The sequence below is a fragment of the Chaetodon auriga genome, chromosome 2 (assembly GCF_051107435.1).
Source record: "Chaetodon auriga isolate fChaAug3 chromosome 2, fChaAug3.hap1, whole genome shotgun sequence".
NCBI lineage: Eukaryota > Metazoa > Chordata > Actinopteri > Chaetodontiformes > Chaetodontidae > Chaetodon > Chaetodon auriga.
Window position 1 is genome coordinate 14,616,853 of NC_135075.1, and position 23,097 is coordinate 14,639,949.

Genomic DNA, 23,097 nt, shown 5'->3' on the forward strand with positions numbered 1-23,097 from the left:
ATTGTGGGACACAGTAGGCCAGATAGACTGGTCTGAGGGAGATGTTTGCTTGGATTATAATGCCTTGGCTGTGCAACTGTTGTTCATTTGTCAGAGCTAAGATATAGTTTGGTTACAATATGCTAGAGTAATTCATGAATCAGAACAACTAGCAACTAAAATAAAACCAGTATCTCAAAGCTTAGTTTTTAGTAAATGTTGTAACTAGTTTTCACCTCTCGTGCCCCTGAGTTAAGAATTAGAGGACCAGCAGTACAGAAATCAGGCTTACATGAGCGTTGCCAAAGTGCAGGTGAGTGAACACAGAGTGTAGGTCATGAAAACACATTAGCAATCCTTCACTATGAAAGAAATACCTGCCTACACTTACAGTACACAAAACTGTGAGTAGTTACTAAGGAGCACGTGAGGAACGAATCAATCAGTCTATAATTAATGAATCATTAACAAAAAGATCCTGATTAACTCTGAATCGAGGACTATAGTTGATAACGATGAGTTACCAGAGAACAGACTGGGAGATAATGTATTAACGCATCATTAATGTGATGATAGTGATCAGTTCATGAATTTCTGTGAATCGACACACTGACCACTTCATTCATGAGTCGTTCCTGATTAAGTATGAATCAGCCACTGAGCGGCACAAAGCTAATAATGATGCATTAATTTCTCATGACTCCGTCATTAGTTATTCTTTTTGTGCATCCAAGTGATGCATCATATTGAGTTGTTACCAAATAGTCCCTCATTGCTTCTTGATTGTGACAGAGAGCTACTGAGTTCACAATTAGTTCCTTAATCACAAACCAGAGACAGCGAGATTCTCTACAAAATCTTTTAATAGTCATATTCAAACCACATCTATTAATATTACTAACACTTTATATCAAAGAATACATATACACCGTTAACAAAAAGGGTGAGTGATGAGTAAGATATGAGTAATTAAAGAGTCATTATTAGTTTTGTGCCACTCGGCGGCTGATTCATCATCAGGAATGACTCATGAAGACAGTGGTCAGCATGTCGATTCACAGATTTTTACCAACTAATCATTATTTAATAATTCATTAATATAGTATCTCCAGGTCTGCTCTTTAGTAACTCATCATTATCTCCTAGATAGTCCTTGATTCCTCTACACAATCATGTGTTCACGAAGTGGTGAACCTCGCTCCATCCTCGCTTGTGAACGACTGAGCCTTTCCAGGATGCTCCTTTCATACCCAATCATGATACGATCACCTGTTTCCAATCAACCTGTTTACCTGTGGAATGTTCCAAACAGGTGTTTTTGGAGCATTCCACATCTTTCCCAGTCTTTAGTTGATCCTGTCCCAACTTGTTTGAAATGTGTTGCTATTTTCAATTGAGTGTAAGTCAAAAAAGATTAGCAAATTGTCTCATTCTGTGTTAATTATGTTTTACACAGCGTCCCAACTTTTTTGGAATCGGGGTCGTACTTCAAATGATATACTGCTGCTTCTGTCTGCTAAGGCGACAGTCAATTTTGTACCCAATTATTCTGTTTTCATTTGATACTGTGCACTGATTTTTCCTATTGAGACCCCTCAATATGTCATTGTCTGATGAACACTTTATTCTCTCTTTATTCTCAAAGTTACAGGTGGAAAAACATAGTGTATACCTGCAACTCACAGAGGCCCTGAATAAAAGACCTACTTCTTCAGTTGCACCAATGATTCTCTGCATATTTCTAACTATACAGAGATGCTTGGAAATCAACAAGCTCTCGTAAAACAAACAAACAAACAAAACCAAGCGGATGCACGACCACATGCCATGCAACAGTGCAGTAACACCCAATAATTTACTGGAACTTAACCAAGACAAACTGCGTGTATATGTTGTTGGACTATAGTTATGTTGCGTTATTGTGCATCTGAGAGACACAAATATGGCAGCTTTTGATGGCGTCACTATCAGCCCTGATACAGTGAAACTGTGACTCTAGTTCCCGTGTTGTAATAATTTTTGTCTTTCCACATCATATGTTTCTCTCAGCTTTCAACACAAGATTGTCACAGTTCCCCTCTTCAGCCCTTTTACAGTAGCTACTTGGCATCGCTCCCAAGCTTTCATTTTAATCAGTCTGGTGGCACAGAGTGATCCGCAGACGCCTATCTGACTGATCAACGTGTATCTTAAAGAGAACTGCTGTAGTTTTAAATACGGAAATCTCTGAAGGCAAAGTCCATCTAATTTAATTAAGTTCTCCATCTATTAAAAGTGTCTCAAAACTTTCAATTTTTTAAATGTTTTTAAGTGCTCAATTCACCACATCCTGGTTGAAAGCTATTACAGTTGAGCAGCATGCCCAAAGCCACCATTTAATGGGATTCATTTAGTTTCATAGTATACACATTAGAGTGAAATATCTACAGTTTTAAACTCCCCATCAGTCTGCAGAGCTGATTTGAGTGGAATAAAAGTCTTCAAACAGCAGGTTCAGTCGCCTTTCATGTTATTTCTTCTTGATGTCATATGTCCAGATGACTGAGAATCATCCAGACACACTAATTCAAGAATCAGGTCCCTTTAGCCTTTGTTTTAGACTCAGAATGTTCTGTCACATTTTACAGTTTCCATTTGAAAACATAAAGTAAAGTAAAATCTGCAGTTGTAATTAAATTGCATGATGCTGTCTTTCTCCAACAAAACCAGCTAAGGCTGCAGTAATCTTTTTACTGAAAACAATTACCGAGCGCCGGCTGTGGAAAGGCGGAATCGTACGTGTGGTATTGAATAAGGTGTGCATGACTCATGCTTCCCGTGGGCTGAAGCAGTCAAAACAGCCGCCGCTCTCATCCTATCCCTCCCAGGTCTCTTCTTTCTTGTGTCACTTCTTCACCATTACTTCTTCCGTTCATCCATTCATGTTAGCCCCTCCCGTCTGAGTGCAGCCCTGTCACATGTGTCTCTACAGCAGACTAGTGATGGGGCAATGCTATGAAGGGGCAGCGGCAGCCCACGGCTGTGGCATCCTAGCCCTCAGACACCAAGCCCAGCCTGGAAGTGACAGGCCCAGTTGTCTGAGTCAGGATCTGTGTCCCTGCTGTCAGTTCACGGTGCTTCAAGGAGGTGAGGGGAGGAGAGAGAGGGGTGGTGTTGGCACGGACAGATAAAAATAGGAGATGCAAGGAAACACAATCGGGAGTAGTGGAAGTTGGCAAAAGAGACATGTTAGAGGGAGAGAGGTCATTGTAACGGTCAGTTGAGTCAGTAGTGACAGGCATCACGAAGGACTCGAAAGCCCACACCGCTGCTGAATCACGGATGCACTTGCTGTGCTCTTCTCCTCACTGCTGATGTCGTTATTATATTCACGCAGAGTGAAAATTTGTGTTGATAAACAGGTGTTTTTGGTACCGTTCCACAACTTTCCCAGTCTTTAGTCGCTCCTGTCCCAACTTGTTGCTGCATCAAATTCAGAATAAACACGTATTTACAAAAATAAATGAAAATGATGAGGTGAAGCATTAAATGTATTGACTTTGCACTCTTTTCTATTCAGTATATGTCAAAAAGGATTAGCAAGTTATCACAGTCTGTCTTATTTATGCTTTTCACAGCTTCCCAACGTTTTTGGAATCGGGGTTGCACAATGATATGTGTCCCGTCTTTTGAGAAACTAGCCAGTTTCTGTGATTGTCCAGTGTCTTGTCAGTCATCTCTCTGGATTTCAAGCCTTTTCTTGGTAACCAGCAGGCCTCATTCCTCTGAAGTTGGCTCCAACCAGAACTCTGTGGTCCTGGTGCAGTGAAAGGCTAGTTTGGCACAGCACATTGATTGTCTCTCTCAGTCAGGAGACTGGGATACAAATCATTGCTGCTCTATTTGTTAAGGGCAATGACCAGTTCAATGTGTTTCACTGTAACACACTTTGACTGTACCTTCTGATTTTCCCCAGTGTTGTTGCCAAGAAAGCTTGCTTTGTCTCCAGGACATTACAAGAATTACAAAACAGCTCTGAGCGCTCACTAACAACACACCCTCAGCAGGTTTCCTGCCGAGCAGAAAATAAACTCAAACGAATGAAGAGGAAAGATTTTTTGATAATGTATCATGTTTTCTCTTCTTCATATGCTAGTCTAGATTTTCAGGTAATTTCTAACTCATATCAAAACCAGTGTGTGTTTATGTCGACAGTCACTTTCTGCATCAATGGCAGGTTTATCAGCATCAAAGTAGGACACTGTGTGCGACTGAACGATCCTGCTCTGCTCAGGGAACCTAACATCTTTCTGGGACAATCTGCCCTACCAGAAAATACATCTCGTATTTGTTTAGATATCAAAAGTAGGTGAGTGATAGCATCTCTCTACGTGCTTTTACATGCTGAGACACCAGATTAGGGTGCCTGAAGTCTTCATCATGTGAATCAGTGAGAAGGGCCAAAAACTACACAAACGCATTGAACAGAAGAATTAGTATGAGGCTTCAAATCATGCGGAATCTACTGAAGTTACTCTTTTGTGCTCTTAACTTCTGATCTTTCTTTTTTCCACGTATAAATTCACATGACAGTATCCTCCAGTCATCATGTGCCTCTTTTCTGAAAATCCATCCACAATGCAGCTCCAGTGTGCGCTACCACTGATATGCTTGTAAAGGACAGAAACTCAAGGACAGGCAGCCATTTTGGTTCTTGCTGTGGACTGCTTCTATGGTGCAGCAGCAGTAATCCGGGTGGATAATTGTTTATGAGCCCTAAACCCTCCAGAACGCTGTGACTGATACAAAGCTGGAGGACAAGAGTGAAGAAAAGGGGACGGTTGCCAGGAGATAGAAACAGGCAGCAAAACACAAATGATTTGCCGTGTCAGTGGAAAATCACGCACACGTGCATGCTTTGAGGGTCACAGATGTGCTCACCCGCAGAGAGAGAAAACTAAACTTCAAGTGTCATGTGAGCTTTTAATGAGCTGAAGCACTTAATGTGCCACAGGAGAGGTGAGTTGTGAATGACAGGGAACCATTAACCTGTTGAAGAAACACATACCTGCATGAATGTGCCATTAAGAAGGTGCTTTTAGTGACCTGTGACCAGGATTGTGACTCATATTGTGCTACGAAGAGCACGGACTCAGGAGAAGGACAGTCATAATCATGGCATGGATATACAGTAGTGTAATGTGATCTCATCCACAAATAATGATCCAAAAAAGATTGTCTCTCTCTTTTGTGCCATTCTCTGAAACACCATTTCAACCACTCCGTAGCAGCTGAATGAGCCACAGTGCACCAAATGGATTCAAAGTAATTGATGACCTGATGGTCTATCGTCCTTTCTGGGACAAAGAGCTTTTAGAGTCTCTCTCTGTCTCATCTATTCTCTCATACTGTGTGTCTATATGTTTGGTAAACCTCCAGTTCTAATGGAGCCGACTGCCTCCAGCCTGAGCCACAACCCACACACTGCACAGAGGCCCTAATTCACCAGCCCCAGCTGCACTGACTGATAACGCTATCTGTGTGCATGTGTGTCTGCGTGCATGCATGCATGTGTGTCTGCGTGTGGATGTGTGCGTGTGGATGTGTATTACTCATGTTGCGGGGACATAATTCTGTTTACAGAGTCACATTGTGGGGACTGGCCTTCCTTATGGGGACAAGTTGTAAATCCCAATTACCTAAATGATCAAATTTTAGAGTAAAGACTTAGCTTAAGGTTAGGTTTAGGTTAAGGTAAGGGTAAGGTGTGTGTGTGTGTGTGTGTGTGTGTGTGTGTGTGTGTGAATGAGAATCAGGATTACATGTGAGGGCAGGGACACATTCAGCAAGTGGATGTGTGTATGTGCAGGATTGTATTCTTTAAAGCGGCTATCGTCAGTCATGAAAGAGAACGTGTAAACAATGTGAGAGGTGTCGCTCACAGCGATGAACCTGCAGAGAACCGAAACCTGAACCTATCATAAAGCGTCGTTTTGGCTGCAGCGGTAGCTGTTTTCAGCATGAAGGTTTTACAAACTGTTTCATGGTACCTGCTCAGCATGAAAAAGCAGACAGGCACAGTTAACAACAAGATGGTGAAGCATGTCACTGGTGTGCCTTTAATACTTGTTGGAAAACATATATCAGGCTTATATCAGGGTTTGGCTGCACTATTTAGTAGAGCCAGTTCATTGTTTGTTCTAGTCTTTCTATGGGATTAGTTAACTGGACTATCACCAGACTTTAATGATGATAGAAAGAGAGACAGAGAAAGCAAAGAGCTGAATGTGTGTTCACTCTTATTTACAAAGATGTAGAAGACAGTTTTATTATTTATATGTTCACTTCTAGTTGCAGCCCAGCGCTCAGTACAAGCACCTCTGCAGCTACTGTTAGTAAATGAGCATCCCCACTGAACCACGTGCTGGTTTAGTGCCTTCCTTAGGGGCAGGAACAGAAGACTGTTGTTACATGTGAATATGAATGACCACAAGCCTTTATATCTATCACCCCACTTCCATCCCTTGAATAAACATAATTATAAAACCATGAGTCACATTCAGTGTTTGGCCCAATCATGACCTCCTAATTAAGTGGCCTTACTCTATAAAGAACAAAATCGTCTTGGGATAAAGAAGTGCTCAGTCATGGAAAGAGAAAGACATCCCACAGGGCTGATATGGTGGAGAGGGTGTGAAAGGAGGCAGGAAGGCAGCGCCAGGCCACCCACACCTGTGAATTAAGTGGATGTCTTGGGATCTCAAAACTGTTGTGTGAATTATAAGTGGCTGACATTAGAGCCGGAGGTATGAAAGCACAACAGACACCTTTTTGGAGTTTTTTCTTATAATCAGGTAAGACATTTATCTGTCTGTACTGCATGTTAATTAGTTTTTTCTTATCACAATCTTCTGGTAATGTGCTTAGCTGTTCTGTTTTTGGCAGCATGGAGAGGCTAAAGGACTGAGACAGAAGATAAAAAATAGCTTAGGGACCGTCAGTGTGCATGTGAATACAGTCTGCTATAAAGATAATACACACACACACACACACACACACACACACACACACACACACACACAGCACTATCCCCATTTATCACATTTCATAACTGCAGGCGGAAACCAGCATGACTCAAAAGTGGGTTTTTTTTGTCAATAAACTGTGCGTGGTGTTTTATCAGCTAAACCCCAGGAGAACTGAGAAAAATCACTGCTCGCTCTTGCTCCATACACACATCTCACAGTGATACACACACAGGGTACTTAAGTGCAAATGCAGTTGTATGTTCATAGCAAGCTTTAATAAAAGCACCAAACTCTCTCATTTACAGGATATAGAGTTTTATATTTCCCTATAAATAAATGTTGATGCTGCCCTTGCATGCTGCTCATTAGGCGAAGACATTTATTTCTCACTCCACTAATACGAACGCTCAGCCTTTTCCAGTAGTGCTTCAGAAAGACAAACTGCAATTACTTTGGCCTCTGTGGCTGTCAGACAGCAGCGCGGGCTGCAGTGCTTGCTGCACTATAGCCGCTGGATACTGGACTGACCAATTAAAGTAAAACACTGCACGACAGAGCCTGTACATCTTCAGTGTTTCCCCTCAGTTTCACCCAGAAAGTGTTTGAATGTTTGAATGAAAAGTCATCATTCACTCATACATCTTCTGATGCACACAAACACGACTGAATGCTAACATACTGTCTCTGCTCTGAGCTGACATCATCAGATTATTTCATTCTGGACTGCAGTGTTGATGCAGGATATGGACATCATGCTGAATCAAATCAAGGAAGCATGATAAACAATTTAACCAAGTTACCAACTAATTGATTAACTTATTACATTACCACAGCTCTGTTCTGAGTTTCCCTGTCTTATGTACTCGTCTTATGCACCTTTTCTCTGTATCTGTTCATTTAGCATCATAAATATTTCATTTCATTCTTTATTTTTTTTCTTCAGAAGTTCAACACTCTGCACCATTAATCATTTTTTAAGTTTGCCAAATGGCAAAACGGACACCCACGGTACAGATTCCATCTGTACCAGCAAATTCTGCCTTTACCACCCTCACACACTCATGGAAACATATCCAGTACATACAGATCATGTGTTCATATAGAGTGGGCGGAAGCATCTATTATGTAGAGAGCTGCATTTATATACCAGTCTGTGTGTGTGTGTGATTTATTTATAGGCTTTAGCTATTGATTTTATTGCTAACTGTTGCCAGCTGTTCCATATTATGCTCGCATATGTTCACAGGCGTAATGTACCATCTAGCATTTAGATGTGTCTATAATCCTGCCTGTGTCAAAGGTCATATCTCTACCAGAAAACAAGGGGTGGGTTGAAGCGATTTGCATTTTGGTGCAGTGGTGCACACTCGCTGTTATTTAGCAGCGTGTGACAGGTTGGAAATTTAAGATTTTCTGTTGCATGCACCTGTGCCGAAGGATGAAGAGGGACCCTGAAAACAGAGACACTGCAGAAGCACAGAGCTCCAGAAGCACTGGAGAGGCTCCTGCAGCACTCTGCCCTCATTATCATAGGACCAATACATGACCACAGATGAATCTCACAGCTTCACATGAGCAAACAGCGCTGTTTCTGAGAAAACCTTGTCACTGCAATAGTAAAACACAGCAACATCCTGCAGCAGTGTGCCAACAGCAGCAGCCTTCACAGATGCGGCACTCTGCTAATTTGATTTGATTTGATTTCTCCTGGATAGTAGAGCCTAGCACATTCTCCAACTGACTCATACTCTGTTTACCTCTGGTGTGTGTGTGTGTTTATAAGGATGTGTGTGTGTGCCTGCCTGCCTGTCCTTCTCTGTTTGTCTGTGCCAGACGGTCTGAGAATAGACTGTCTGGAATTTGATGTGCATTGTTGAAAAGCTCTTGCCAGTTTGGCCAATTAGTAGCTCTGTTACAGTGTCAGTAGTTTGTGTTTAACAGGATACTTCAGGACATACTGACCTTTCAGGTTTCCTTTCACGGACTGATCGTTAAAGGCTGACGGTGTTCGACAATGTTGAACTTTTCCACAAGAACAATATGGCTGCAGGAGACAGAGAGAAGAGAAAAGAAACATATTATCTGCACTGAATATCAGTAAAAAGGACAGTAACATTACACTTACATGTCTTTTGTGTCTCCATCAGAGGCCAGATGAGGAGGTGGTGGTAGACCAGGGAGGGACCAGCTCAGTACTGAACATCCACTATGAAAAGGAGGAACTAGAAGGTGAGTAACATGTAAAGCTCAGTCAAACCCATTACTTAAAGTTCCTCAGTGTGGAATATTTAATGTGATTATTCTTATGTGGTTCCTTTTCCTTTCCTTAAAGCACAGAAGGCAGAGATATCTCTGGGTTTCCATATGCATTGCTGCATTATTTGTTCATTTTCAGCTCCAAGAAAATTGTCTATATTTTTTTCTTGGCAGCATGTGAATGGTAAGCGTGGTCCTTGTGCCCACTTACCAACGACCTTCACAGCTGCAGTTTGCTTTTCAGCAGGAGAAAACTGGTTCCTACATCATAACACTGCTTTCTAGTTCAAACTCGAACTGTGAATCATGTTCTTTGAGCTCAACAGATGTTTTGCACAAAGACTTTCATTTGTTATGGAAGTGCATCCACCAAATTATCAAAAAGAAGTGAAGTGAATGTATTTCCCTCTGAAATGAAGACATCATAAACAATGGACATATTTAAGAAAAGTGCCTGTACTGCAAAGCTGCTGTTGATTAAGGACTCCCGAGTTAATTACCTTGCACCACAAGTGATCTGACTCAGCTGACGACAGACCACTTACTGTCTGTCATATATATTTCATCAGGTAGTATGATGGAGCAACATTTTCTGCATGTCTGCAAGTCATTTCTACTGCTCTTTTGTGGGTGTGTGCGTGCAGCTAGGGGTGTGTGTGTGTGTGTGTGCGCGCACCACTTGGTCCATTATCACTTTCCTGGAAGGATAAAAACATGTTTAAAGATGGAAGACTCAGCTGCAGCTCAGTGGTTCTGTATCACACACAGGGATATCAAACTGCCTCAAACTCTTTGAAAAACTCTTGTTCTGTTTTATTCCTGATGATTTACCACATCATTTTTATTACTTCTGATAATTTCAGCTGTTCTTTAATTCTTTAATTTTCACAGTTTCTGCTTCGCTATTCAAATAAAACTCCATTATTGACGGTGTCACATGCATTCAGTCTCCTCTTCTCACAGTGTGGTGCGTTCAACAATGAATGCACTGATGATAATTGCAGACAGCAGTCATGGTTGAGACTAATGTGGTACAGGAAGCAGAGCGTTGTTTCCTAATCTCCCTGTGGAGTTTTGGGCCAACACGTAACCCTCATTTTAATGGCTTTCACTTTCAGTTACTTTAATCATTTTGAGCTGAGTGACCTCAGCGCAGCTTATTCCACTCTGCTCTCCCCCATGAGCAGTTCCCTCCTCTGCTTTGCTCTCCTTTCTTCTTCTTTTTTCTCCTTCTGTTGTGGGTTACAGGAAATATCACTTTCATCCACAGCTAATCATGATTTTAAATGATCTCATCAACAAGGTTGAAATGAAATGAGTTCCACAATGTATGTCTGCTTTAAATGAGGTCTGATAGTCAGACAGACATCTTTGAAAGTGCAGACTGCAAAACTGTCAAATTAACAGAAGATAAACATCACAAAAATAAGTGCATCAAGCACAGACACAACTTAAAGGTAACAAAAAAAACCCATTACTTAGTATAACTCATTTCCTCTCTCACATCTTTTTCAGGCCACAGGACTCTGTTTGTTGGGGTTCGGATGCCCAGGCAGAGCCATCGTCACCACAAGCCTCATGGCTCTCGGCACCGCAAGAGAGACAGAAGGGCGGGAAGCCTCGCAACACAACAGAGCGAGGAAACTGAGACGACCACCTCCAGTCATGGTAACACACACAAAACACACCAACACAAAACCTCTTCTTAGGCTACAGTGTGTTTTACTTTTCAAATCCAGTCATTTTGTAGGCTCATCCAGCATTTATCTGTCAGAGAGAAAAAATAGACAATAGCTGGTCATGGCTCAGTGAAGAACATGCATGTGTATTTGCACATCCATCAGAGAGGAGGCGGTGGTTGTGAAACAAAGCTTATCAATACTGTCACCACACAGACAATCATGTGGCACTCCAGGCTAAAATTGACAAGCTCACTAATTAGTTACCAAGAACAGGAACTAGTCAGTGTATTGCATGTGTATGTGTGTGTGTGTGTGTGTGTGTGTGTGTGTGTGTGTGTGTGTGTGTGTGTGTGTGAATGTGGTCCCAGTTGGCATGTACTGACAAAGTAAACTGTGTTGTGTGTGTTTGTGAAAAAGAACCACAGTTCACCTCTTGTTCCTCCTTCACATCCTCTCACTTCATCAGACACGCCGTCCCAGCGCGTCCAGTTCATTCTGGGCACTGAGGAGGATGCTGAACATGTGGCCCACGAGCTGTTCACCGAGCTGGATGAGATCTGTGTGAAGGATGGCAAAGATGCTGAGTGGAAAGAAACAGCCAGGTCAGGATCTCCTCTGGGAGCTGCTGGCAACAATGCTAGGCAATAAAGCCTGTGACAGCCCGGCAGCTCTGCTGCTCAACTGTTACGAAGAGGAACAAGTGTTCAAGTGGTAGTTACATCTAAAGCTTAGTGGAGATCATTTTTTGATTGGTTTGCTCAAAGCTCCACAGAGAGGAGTGACAGAAAACACTGCTGTGATCTCATTCATGCTGCTCAAATGCCAAATACCAGTTTCACATGCGAATGTCAAACCCTTCCCTCATATTATTGTGTGGAGCATGTTTCCCTCAAAAGCATCATTCCTGGGAGGAAAAGGTGTAAAATGACATGTATGTGAGGTGGGGAAAGATCGTTTGATTGTTCCTGCCTGCACTGTGTTGATCTGGGCTTTTAATAAACCTGAAACGATTACAGTTTACGTGGTCTAAAGACCAGCCTTGGGAATGAAAGGTTTTCACTGAGTGAAAAGAATGAGACACATTTATCAAGCAACTCACTTCTACTTACATCGAAGTGTAAGAAAAACATTTTAAGAGCAGTGATCACGATGAACCACATGTAGGAATCAAACCTGCCGTATTGTTAATGCTTAAATTTATTCTGTGGTCTGTTATTCTGCAAAAACACACTAGAAATTTCCAAAAAGGTTTTTTTTTTTTTTCAAAATCCTTCATATCTTCACTGGTATTAAACATGTGAGACAACAATCAAACATATTTATAAAATGAAAATGTATATATGCAAAAAATTTGTGTAACCTCTGATGAAATGTTCAAATAAAATGCAAATAATAGGCTAAATGTACCTCATTCTGAATTAAATATATTGCTTTAGATGTATTATTAGTGTATTATTCTTGACCAATGATTTTTCATATAGTCACTCTAGAACATATCTGAAAAGGTGTGTGTTCACCTCTGTCTCTGTACTGCAGCCATCTCCAATCTACTCTAACAATTAAGAGCATTTTTTATATGTTTTTTTTATTTCTTAAGAAATTAGCTAAAGTGAAAAGATTAAAGGAATGATGAACTACCTGCTCCCAAACTTCCAAAATTCAGCTTTGAGAAGTTTGATAAAAACAGGGCCTGATCTGTTGCCTGTCTTTACCTCGCAGGTGGCTGAAGTTTGAGGAAGATGTGGAGGATGGCGGGGAGAGGTGGAGCAAGCCCTACGTCGCTACTCTGTCCCTCCACAGCCTGTTTGAGCTCCGCAGCTGCATCATCAATGGCAGCGTGTTGCTTGACATGCGTGCTGACTGCATTGAAGAGATTGCGGGTGAGAATTTCTCCAACTGACATTTATTAATATCTCAGTGTCGCATTGCTCTCTGTCCTGAGGAAACAAGGCAAGCTCTGGATGATGTTGTGAGAAATCAGTTTTTATCGTTTGTATAAGTGACTGGCGTCGCTTTTTCAAATGGATATATGAGTTCACTGTTTATTGTCCTGTCTTCCTCTTTCCCGCTCTCGAGTCGCTTCTTGCCTCTGTCCTTGAGAAAATATTAAATTCCTTGATATAAAACAGGCTCTATATCTCAGCAGAGGTGCCTGCTGGTGTGCTACAAATCGATTTGTCCTCCTAAGGGAGGAGACACACATACACTGCAGGTCAAGGGGAGAATCACCATTATTCTGGATGCAGAAACAGACACACACAGACTCAAGTTTTCAGTCATAAGGAAGACTAAACTTACTTTAAATTACTTTCATGTTATGTAAACATAAAGAAGCACAACATGTCCATTCCGTACTCACAGTACAGCAGTGCCTCTAAAGGCTCAGTGTGGCTGCTCGGTGGTTGTGTTTTACTGGAATACTGCAGCTGAACTTCTGTTGGACCTGATTTGCATTAAAATCTGCAGTTATATGAAGCTGCTCCTACTCCACGCTCATTTGCATGCACATATGCAATTAACTATGGACCTGTAATTTGCATGCAAGCACATGACCGATGTCCCACTGAACACGTGTGTCCATGAGTGAGTGAATGGCCACAGCGGGACAGACATGTGAATGGATGATTTACAAATGCAAACACAGGTGGTTCAGCTATCCTCACTACGCTGTCTCCTGCAATTTAACCATGAAACAGATTTAAATAGACGCAAAGAACAGTTTGCAAATTATGTTTCATGTTGCCGTCTATCCACCATACACACACACATACGAAAGGTCCCAATGGTTCGAGGCTCTCCATCCGTCGATCTTCCTTATTGTCAGATTGTGACGGGTTTATTGCCTTGTTGCCTGCCATAATTCTTCTTCTCCAGCTCTCTGCTGCACTTCTCACTTCCCTCTCTTCTCCATGTGACTCCTGCCAGCAGCACCTGGGCCCCAAACGGTAGCCAAGCTGGTAGAAGAGATGGAGACAGAAAAGATATTTCTTTATATACTTGTTTATTTTTGGAAGTGTGGCAAACTGCGGCCAAGAGGATGCAATAGAAAATACCTGAGGTTGTATAAAAAGCATATTCTAGTCTTTATTATCCACAGTATACACACAAAACCTTTATGTTGAAACATGAGAATGAACATCTGCAGCGCGAAGGAGCTATAGGATTACCAGAGTCTAATTCATTAAGACTGTAACGGAATAATAGGAATGAGATATGGAAAACCATGCACTTCACGGATGATGTGGTCGAAGCTCATTGTGCCTGCTCTATTCACCACCCTGCTGTCCAGGTAATTCAATTAATAAGTTTAGATCAATTCAAGTCTGACATTTGACTTATAGAATGTAACTAACTTTATTAAAAGGACCAGGAACTGTTAATTAACATAAAGTGTGCGAACAAAACAATAAAGGAGGCTGCATACACCAATTCTTTGAACGGGAGAGACAATATTATATCAAGTGATACGCTGGAGGAGGCGGAGCTGTTGCTGGAGTCTCAAATTACGAGGCTGCATTAGATTTACCATTCGTTAGTTTTGATTTAATTTCAGGCTCTTTGTGTGTTTCTCTTGTCACTGTTCTTATTAACATGGCTGATTATACTGGCGCTAAGCTGGACACATCAGTGCTGGCCTTGAAGTGTGCTCAGAATGAATGAAGGCGCTGCAGTGTGTGTGCGTTTGTGTGTGTGTGTGTTTGTGTGTGTGTATAAATTGATGTGGAGTGTGGAGGAGGAAAGGAAAGAAGGAAGGAGACATCCAGTGCTGACTCAGCAAATCACTATGAAAAAGAAAGGAGTGAGAGAGGGAGGAGAGCAGATGTGGTGAGAGAGGAGACATGCTGATTATTCTCGGCAGTCCCACATGACCTGATATGTTGGACACATATTGACCTTCCTCCTCCAACACACACTTTTCTTTCAGCACTGCCTGTACATACGGACAGATGTCTGAGAAGGAAAAAGCATATTTTTCAAGGACAGCTCTATAGCACTGGGATCTTTATTAATTATTTTTCCTGTGCAGAGTTTGGTGATTATAAAGTGATTAAAGTTCTGGTCAAGGTGGCACAAATACATACATACCTAATGTCATGATCAGATTTTTAACAAGTCTCGTTTTAGTACCTTGAGCATGTGTGCATTTCTTTGTCCGTGTGCTGCAGACATGGTGCTGGACCACCAGGAGGCATCCAATGAGCTGGACGACAGCGTGAGAGTGAAGGTTCGAGAGGCTCTGCTGAAGAGACACCACCACCAGAACGAGAAGAAGAAGAACCTGATCCCCATCGTACGCTCCATCGCAGAGGGAACCCGCAAACAGTCAGAGCCCCATCTGACAGGTGGGACTGGTGCTGTACAACACATGCAAACACATGTTGCACAGACAAGTTTCTGGACAAGCATCTTCACAGGTTTATTAAAACGGTTGTCACAGATCACTTCTTGGTATGAATCGATAGTAGACAGGGTAGAGTAGACAGGGTAGAGTAGACAGGGTAGAGTAGACAAGAAGAGACTAAGGACTAAAGATAACACTTTATATTAAGGTGCACATGTTCACTATTAACTAGCTACTTATTAGCATGTATAATTAGAGCTTATTGATAGTAAGCAAGTAAGTTGTTGTACATGAATTACAATCTTAATAATCTAACCCTAACCTTTAATAACCCTAACCCTAGAATAAGACATTAATAACTGTGTTATAATAACCAATAAAGAGCCAATATGCTGCTAGTATACATGCCAATAAACAACTAGTTAATGGCGAATATGTGTTCCTTAATATGAAGTACTAAGTAACAGACACATAGGAAAGAACAATCTCTAAGCAGTGATGCTGTGATAAGAGACAAACTGCCAAAAAAAACATTTCACTGTTCTTCAGCAAATGGGCGATATATTGGCAGATAAGCTTTACTGCCTTCATAAGCTGTTTTTTTTCTTTTCCATTTTGCACTTTGGCGGACTAATAAATATAAGTACTGACTCTGATTATCTCTCTTCCAAACCACATACACCAACACCCACACCCTTACTGTCCAGCAGGGTCAGCCACATCTCCCCAGCCTCCGCCAGCTACAGAGCCAGCTAAGAATGGTGGTGGACAGGACAGCACCCAAGTGGACCTCAGCAAGGTAAACAAACACGTTGATTTCACACAGGTTCTCCGTGAACACTGTTTACATATATGGATGGATGTTGTAAAGACCGCAATATGAGTGTAAGACAAAGAGTAGGCATAGTTAGGGTGACACATCTGACAACAAGTGTAAGATCTTTTTGGTTGTGCAGGGCTATCAGCTCGGTTCATGCACTGTAGCACTCTGCTAAAATGTAATCAGTGTTTGCTGTGCTGTCAACATCAACTAGGTCACATAGTGCCCCCTAGGAAACAACTGGAGAACTACACTTGATCAAAGGGCATCACTTGAAGACTGTTAAGGACAGCCACCCAGGCAACAGATAAAAGCTTCTATTCCGCCATTGATTTCCAGCTGGGCTTTTGAGTGCATATCTGGACAGTTTAATGAAATGCAAGCTAGGTTCTCTGGCATTAGGCCACATCTACTCTTAGACATTTCTGTTTGCATTGTTATTTCTGCAGTTACAGGATGCAGTGATATGTTTATTAAAAGATATTTACCACTGTAGGTATTAAGTCATTTATTTTGTATTCTGATGTTAACTTGTACCTTGTCTCACAAGGTGGACATGCACTTCATGAAGAAGATCCCAGAGGGTGCAGAGGCCTCCAATGTACTGGTGGGAGAACTGGACTTCCTGGAAAGGCCCATCGTGGCCTTTGTCCGCCTCTCCCCTGCTGTGCTGCTCACCGGACTCACTGAGGTCCCCATACCTACCAGGTAGATGACTCTCTGCAGATACATAAACAATGGCTTAGTTATCAAATCAAATTATGTGAATTCAATAATCCATGAAGGATTTGAATGCTCTAAATCATCTGCTCAAATATCAGGTTCCTCTTCATCCTCCTGGGCCCGGATGGAAAGGCTCAGCAATACCATGAAATTGGACGCTCCATGGCGACCATCATGACGGATGAAGTAAGAACACTGTCATTTAAAATCTAGCTTCTGAAGCTCTTCTCAGTCTTGCAAAGGCAAGAGTTAAGTTTCCCTTCACACTTCTCTGGACCAGATCTTCCATGATGTAGCCTACAAGGCAAAGGACAGAAGTGACCTGCTGGCAGGGATAGATGAGTTCCTGGACCAGGTGACGGTCTTACCACCAGGAGAGTGGGACCCCTCCATCCGCATCGAGCCCCCAAAGAATGTCCCCTCTCAGGTATGCAGCCATGATGACACAGAGATTTTGCTTTTCAGGTCTGAATTTGGGCTACAACAAACAACAGTGGCTGTATAGTCAAAGTACACAGCTCCTTTTTAATTTTTGTTATTGGGTGCCTGCAGGAGAAGAGGAAGATGCCTGGAGTCCCGAATGGCACAGCCTGCCAGGTAGAGGAAGAGCTACATGCTGAGCACCACGGGCCAGAGCTGCAGAGAACTGGAAGGTAAGCTGACTTACACCGGCTTGTTGCTCCAGTAATATGTGCAATAATACATGGTAAAAATAGACACCAAATTCAGATGTGAAAAAGCAAGATGGATGTACAAATGTACAATATGAATGTCAGGATAAGCTATCAGGAAAACAGCCTGCGGACAAACATGGATTCAGCACTTGTTATATTCTATGAAGGGATGTGTGGAAGCCTGGGGCTGAGTTTAGCACTCACCACCATGTCTGTCGGCTTCCGCAGCTACAAAGTCTAAATTTGGATTTGTGAACAGCTGAGGTGGGACAAGCAAGTGACAGCCACAGTGGCCAAGTGTGACAACCTGAAAGAGAAACATGCATCAAACCTCATTTTATTTCTTTAAAAGTTCATCCTCTGATAATCTTGTTTGTTGCTGACTTCCAGTTGTTTAACTTCTCATCTTGCTGCAGTGCTGCAGAAGTGTACTCCAGGATACTGTGACATCATTGACAGCCAACTACACCATTAATGTTCTGGGTGTGGTCAGAGGCGATACATGAAATGAAACATTATCAGCTTGGTGTTAAATTACTCTGTAATGACCCTGCTCATCCATGCAGGTTTGAAGTTATTCTGACCTATTTCAGACCTCTGCACAGGTGGAGCCATACTGGGATTTTACAAGGTCACCAAACTCAGTGTACCAATAGCTGGTGCATCAGGAGAGTAAGGGAGATCAAGCACAGTCTGTACACAGCTTAGGAAAGAAGTCAAATCAGAAGAGTGAAAACACCTCTGTTTGAGGACCATGGCCGTGCAGGGCCTTAAATTATCTTACTTAATGAAAGAGTAGTCTTAAAACTGCCACCATGACACACTGTAGAAGAAGCAGAAATTCTGTGACATGAAATTATATTTTTACTTATTCTTAATCATCTCTTGAAAGTGATTAAATGTTGGCCAGTTTCCCCCTTGAAGGAATAGTTTGACTTTAGAAATAATATGCTTATTAGCTTTCTTGCCAAGTAAGGCAGACGAGTGCACTGCATTCATTTGACGATGGAAGTGACTCTGCAGCTTCAGGCCATCATCTAATAACCATAATGTGTCAGTTTGACATCACATGTCTCATTTATCCCAGATTGTTATCTAAATCTCACCATGTCTCCTCTTTTGTTGTGTACCATGGTCAGGTTGTTCGGTGGTCTGATACTGGACATCAAGAGGAAAGCTCCGTTCTATTTGAGTGACTTTAAGGACGGCATGAGCCTCCAGTGTGTGGCCTCCTTCCTCTTCCTCTACTGTGCCTGCATGTCTCCTGTCATCACCTTTGGAGGACTGCTGGGCGAGGCGACAGAGGGACGCATCGTAAGAGCACAAACACACTCAGACACACACTCAATCAGAGCTGATCACTGTACGTACATGATGCAATGTGATTGGAACATTATATTAACATTACATTGTACATGTGACTGAACTACACACAAGACGTACATTACTCTCTGTATCTCCACCCTGTGCTCCAGAGTGCCATAGAGTCCTTACTTGGTGCGTCTATGACTGGAGTAGTGTATTCCATCTTTGCTGGTCAGCCTCTCACCATTCTGGGTAGCACAGGTCCTGTCCTGGTTTTTGAGAAAATCCTCTTCAGGTTCTGCAAGTATGTATTACAACAACCTCTCTGTGACATGTTTCTCATCACCACCCTGACATTCATTTTGCTAACTGATCTTCTTCTCGTCTCACATCAGGGACTACGACCTGTCCTATCTGTCACTGAGGACCTGCATCGGCCTGTGGACGGCCCTGTTGTGTTTGGTGTTGGTTGCCACAGATGCCAGCTCTCTGGTGTGCTACATCACTCGCTTCACAGAGGAGGCCTTTGCCGCCCTCATCTGCCTCATCTTCATCTACGAGGCCCTGGAGAAGCTCTTCCACCTGGGAGAAGTCTACCCCTTCAATGCACACAGCGAACTGGATAAACTCACACTGGCCTAGTGAGGAACAAAATGTTCACTGCGCTCATTTCCTCAAGCTTTCACCTGCATGCTCAGATTTTTAGCTGTTCATTGTGGGTTTTTCCCTGTGCATTATTCTTCTTGAAGAATATATGCTCATTTTGTCTCACTATGCGGCTCTGTCTTTGTTGTCTCTTCATTCCTGCTCTCCTCCAAAAGCCTTCAGATCACATCCTTGCATGCAGTTACCTTTGTGTCTGGCCTAATTTGACTGATAAAAGCCATGTGGGCCCATCTTTTTTAGTCAGCCACTGAGAGCCACACTCTTTGCCTCTCTCCCTGTGTAGCTGTAAGTGTGCAGAGCCTGATAATCCCAGTAACAAAACCTTAGAGCTGTGGAGTAAGAGAAACATCACAGCCTCTGCTGTACCCTGGACCAACCTCACTGTCAAGGTAATGTAACTATGTGGAAACACACACACACACAAACACACACACAGATTCTTAATCTCAGTGTAACTTTCGCATGATAGCACACATTTGCTCCAACGTGTTTACTTTTGTTAACATTCAACTAACCCCCTCACCCTCCCTTGAGCAGCGAACCTCTCTTGAGGACCTTTGCAAACACTGACAAGGACATTAAATCGATTAACCCTTCACTGCTGTGTGCCTGATTGTGCACACCAAAGCCTTGACTTGCTACTGCTGTATTGTGTGTTTTTTTCTCTCTGCCTTGCAGACTCTCCCTGTCTGTCAGATAATTTAGATAAAATACTCTTTTGTTCTGTTTTTTCTTCAGTCCTCTGAGGCCATTTTGTTCTAATATAACCTCTGTGAATCTCTGCAGGAGTGTATCAGTTTGCAGGGCCACTTTGTTGGGACGGCATGTGGTCATCATGGCCCCTACACCCCAGACGTTCTCTTCTGGTCAACCATCTTGTTCTTCTCCACCTTCTTCATGTCTGCCTTCCTCAAACAATTCAAGACCAGCCGCTATTTCCCCACTAAGGTAATTAACCATTATCACTGCTCAGTAAGCGAGGGGTTGTCAAACCTGACCTGCCACATCAGTAACTACTGATTATTGAGAGTTGTTATCTCCTGTGCCCAGGTGAGGTCCATGATCAGTGACTTTGCAGTGTTCCTCACCATTGCTGTCATGGTTCTGCTCGACTTTGTCATCGGAGTGCCCTCCCAGAAGTTGAAGGTGCCCAGCAAATTCCAGGTACAGAGGAAATGTTAGTAATAATGTGGATGTTCATATAAAACTGAACATGGTCAGGGTTGATTCATGGCCTCACTCCTCTTGAATGGGATTCTCCAGCCTACCAGAGACGACCGAGGTTGGCTGATCAATCCAATTGGACGCAACCCATGGTGGACAGTCCTGGCTGCATCTATTCCTGCTCTTCTGTGCACCATCCTCATCTTCATGGACCAACAGATAACTGCCGTCATCATCAACCGTAAAGAGCACAAACTGCTGGTAAGAAAAAAATAAGAAAATTCAGATCATCCAGCTGGTGTTTGAGCGTGCATCTCTGCACTATTGCTTCCAGCTGCACACTGGAGCTGAGCTGTGCATGCACCTGTCTGTCCTCTCTGCAGAAGGGCTGTGGGTACCACCTGGACCTGCTGATGGTCGGGGTGATGCTTGCAGTGTGTTCCATCATGGGGTTGCCATGGTTTGTAGCTGCCACGGTCCTGTCCATCTCTCACGTCAACAGCCTGAAGCTTGAGTCAGAGAGCTCGGCTCCAGGAGAGCAGCCTCGCTTCCTGGGCATCAGAGAACAGAGGTTGACTGGCCTGGTCATCTTCCTGCTCATGGGCTGCTCTGTATTCATGACTGGAGTCCTGCAGGTTAGTCAGACAAGCTATGCAATGCTGCCCCCCTCTGGCTGGGACAGTTAGCCAAAGGAGTGACGCTCACAAAGAGTAAAAATACCAAAAGCTCACTGATGTATGGTTTTTTTTTTCCAGTTCATTCCTATGCCAGTGCTGTATGGTGTTTTCCTTTACATGGGAGTCTCTTCATTAAAAGGCATACAGGTAACGCCACATCTGACACATAAATGTGACACATGGGACATTACAGCACAGCATGGTACAGATGCTTGTTAATAAAGCTAGTATGTGTATGATTTGAACTTCTCTGGCTTTTGCACCCCCTACTTGTCATGGATCAATTCATGTTATACAGTCCAACACTTATGAATAATGTGCAAGATGTTATAGTCGCTGGCATTTGAACAGATGTTTTCAACTCTTACGATATTATCACTTCAGCTGACAATAATTCCAATGCAAAAATGTTCCAAGTTGTTCTCTTGCCCTCTCCATCCCAGCTTCTTATTAATTTGCCTGTCCCTGTTACACCCTCTCCTGATCTAATTAATTCTGCTGCAGTTCAGAGAGGCCTAACAGTTAATTGCGAGACCAATCTAACTAAATTTGTCTTTTATAATCACTCCCTTTCTCGTGCCATATTCGCCATCTGTCCCTGCTCTCATTAATTCATTTCTCTCGTTACCCTCTCTGTATTTAACTTCCCCACCACCTGTGTTCGTTGTCATCCTTTTCTCAGTTCTTTGACCGGCTGAAGTTGTTTGGCATGCCAGCAAAACACCAGCCAGACTTCATTTACCTGCGCCATGTCCCCTTGAGGAAGGTGCACCTGTTCACTGTCACCCAGCTCACCTGTCTGGTACTGCTCTGGGTCATCAAGACGTCACGTGCTGCTATCGTCTTCCCCATGATGGTGAGATGATCACAGCCAACATCCACCTCTCTCTCGTCATTTGTCTCTCCACCTAAGTAACTGTCTTTCTCTTTCTTTCTCCTGTGTCTGCAGGTGCTGGCTCTGGTTTTCGTCCGCAAGCTGCTGGATTTGTGCTTCTCTAAGCGAGAGCTGAGTTACCTGGATGACTTAATGCCTGAATGGAAGAAAAAGAATCTTGACGATGCCTCCAAAACGATGGAAGAGGTAGTGTTGATGGAATCTTGAAACATACAGATGAAAATAAATAAAAATGCATGCACTGACTGCATGCCTGTGGTGGGGCTGTGTGTCTTTTAGGAATCACAAGTTATGCTCAGTGAAAAAAAGCGAGATACTGTGCAGATTCCCATGGAGAGCAACAAACCTGCTCAGACGGCAAGAGCACATGACCCCAGGTGAGTGCGCGCGCACACACACACACACACACACACACACACACACACACACACACACACACACACACACATACACACACACATATTTAAATAACCTGGATGGACATCAGAGGATCAGAGCAGTAAGATTGTGAGAGAAACGTTTCACCCTCCAGTCTATCTGTATGTATGCTTGTCTTGTTTGGGTGCAGTGGTCTGTTTTCAAGTGCACCGTGTGCAACTAACATGCTAAGACCTCTCCCTAAGCCCCAAATCAACCCCCAACCTTATCCCTTATCTGCTTTCTGCTCTCATCCTCCTTTTCCTCTCCCTGCCCCTCAGGTGTGACCCCTCTGATATTAATATATCTGATGAAATGTCTAAAACCACCGTGTGGAAATCCCTCAACTCCAATCAAAAGGACACTCGTCCTGTGGCTGCTAAGAAGGCAAGGCCACACCCTCTCTTTCCTCACCCCCATCATCTGGAAATATTCCTGGTGCACATTGTGGTCACTTGCTTCTTTTGTGCTTGGCAATTGTTGCTCCAAC

General features: G+C 42.9%; 1 protein-coding gene across 3 annotated transcripts in view; it reads left to right on the forward strand.

The window, feature by feature from the left end:
* The window catches only part of slc4a8 (solute carrier family 4 member 8), a 30,947-nt gene that overhangs the window by 2,696 nt on the left and 5,154 nt on the right, over positions 1 to 23,097 (forward strand). Inside the window, exons 2-24 of one of the 3 annotated variants that reach the window (XM_076756903.1) lie at positions 9,134 to 9,215; positions 10,758 to 10,910; positions 11,391 to 11,526; positions 12,644 to 12,804; positions 15,091 to 15,267; positions 15,974 to 16,065; positions 16,637 to 16,794; positions 16,908 to 16,995; positions 17,090 to 17,236; positions 17,362 to 17,462; positions 18,623 to 18,797; positions 18,959 to 19,092; positions 19,184 to 19,429; positions 19,738 to 19,843; positions 20,241 to 20,402; positions 20,505 to 20,618; positions 20,718 to 20,879; positions 21,002 to 21,253; positions 21,374 to 21,442; positions 21,978 to 22,151; positions 22,245 to 22,376; positions 22,470 to 22,567; positions 22,889 to 22,994. In XM_076756903.1, the coding sequence (XP_076613018.1) occupies positions 9,134 to 9,215; positions 10,758 to 10,910; positions 11,391 to 11,526; positions 12,644 to 12,804; positions 15,091 to 15,267; positions 15,974 to 16,065; positions 16,637 to 16,794; positions 16,908 to 16,995; positions 17,090 to 17,236; positions 17,362 to 17,462; positions 18,623 to 18,797; positions 18,959 to 19,092; positions 19,184 to 19,429; positions 19,738 to 19,843; positions 20,241 to 20,402; positions 20,505 to 20,618; positions 20,718 to 20,879; positions 21,002 to 21,253; positions 21,374 to 21,442; positions 21,978 to 22,151; positions 22,245 to 22,376; positions 22,470 to 22,567; positions 22,889 to 22,994 (3,225 nt within the window). The remainder of the gene's footprint in view (positions 1 to 9,133; positions 9,216 to 10,757; positions 10,911 to 11,390; positions 11,527 to 12,643; positions 12,805 to 15,090; positions 15,268 to 15,973; positions 16,066 to 16,636; positions 16,795 to 16,907; positions 16,996 to 17,089; positions 17,237 to 17,361; positions 17,463 to 18,622; positions 18,798 to 18,958; positions 19,093 to 19,183; positions 19,430 to 19,737; positions 19,844 to 20,240; positions 20,403 to 20,504; positions 20,619 to 20,717; positions 20,880 to 21,001; positions 21,254 to 21,373; positions 21,443 to 21,977; positions 22,152 to 22,244; positions 22,377 to 22,469; positions 22,568 to 22,888; positions 22,995 to 23,097) is intronic. The other 2 variants (XM_076756910.1, XM_076756917.1) reach the window with 2 other exon arrangements.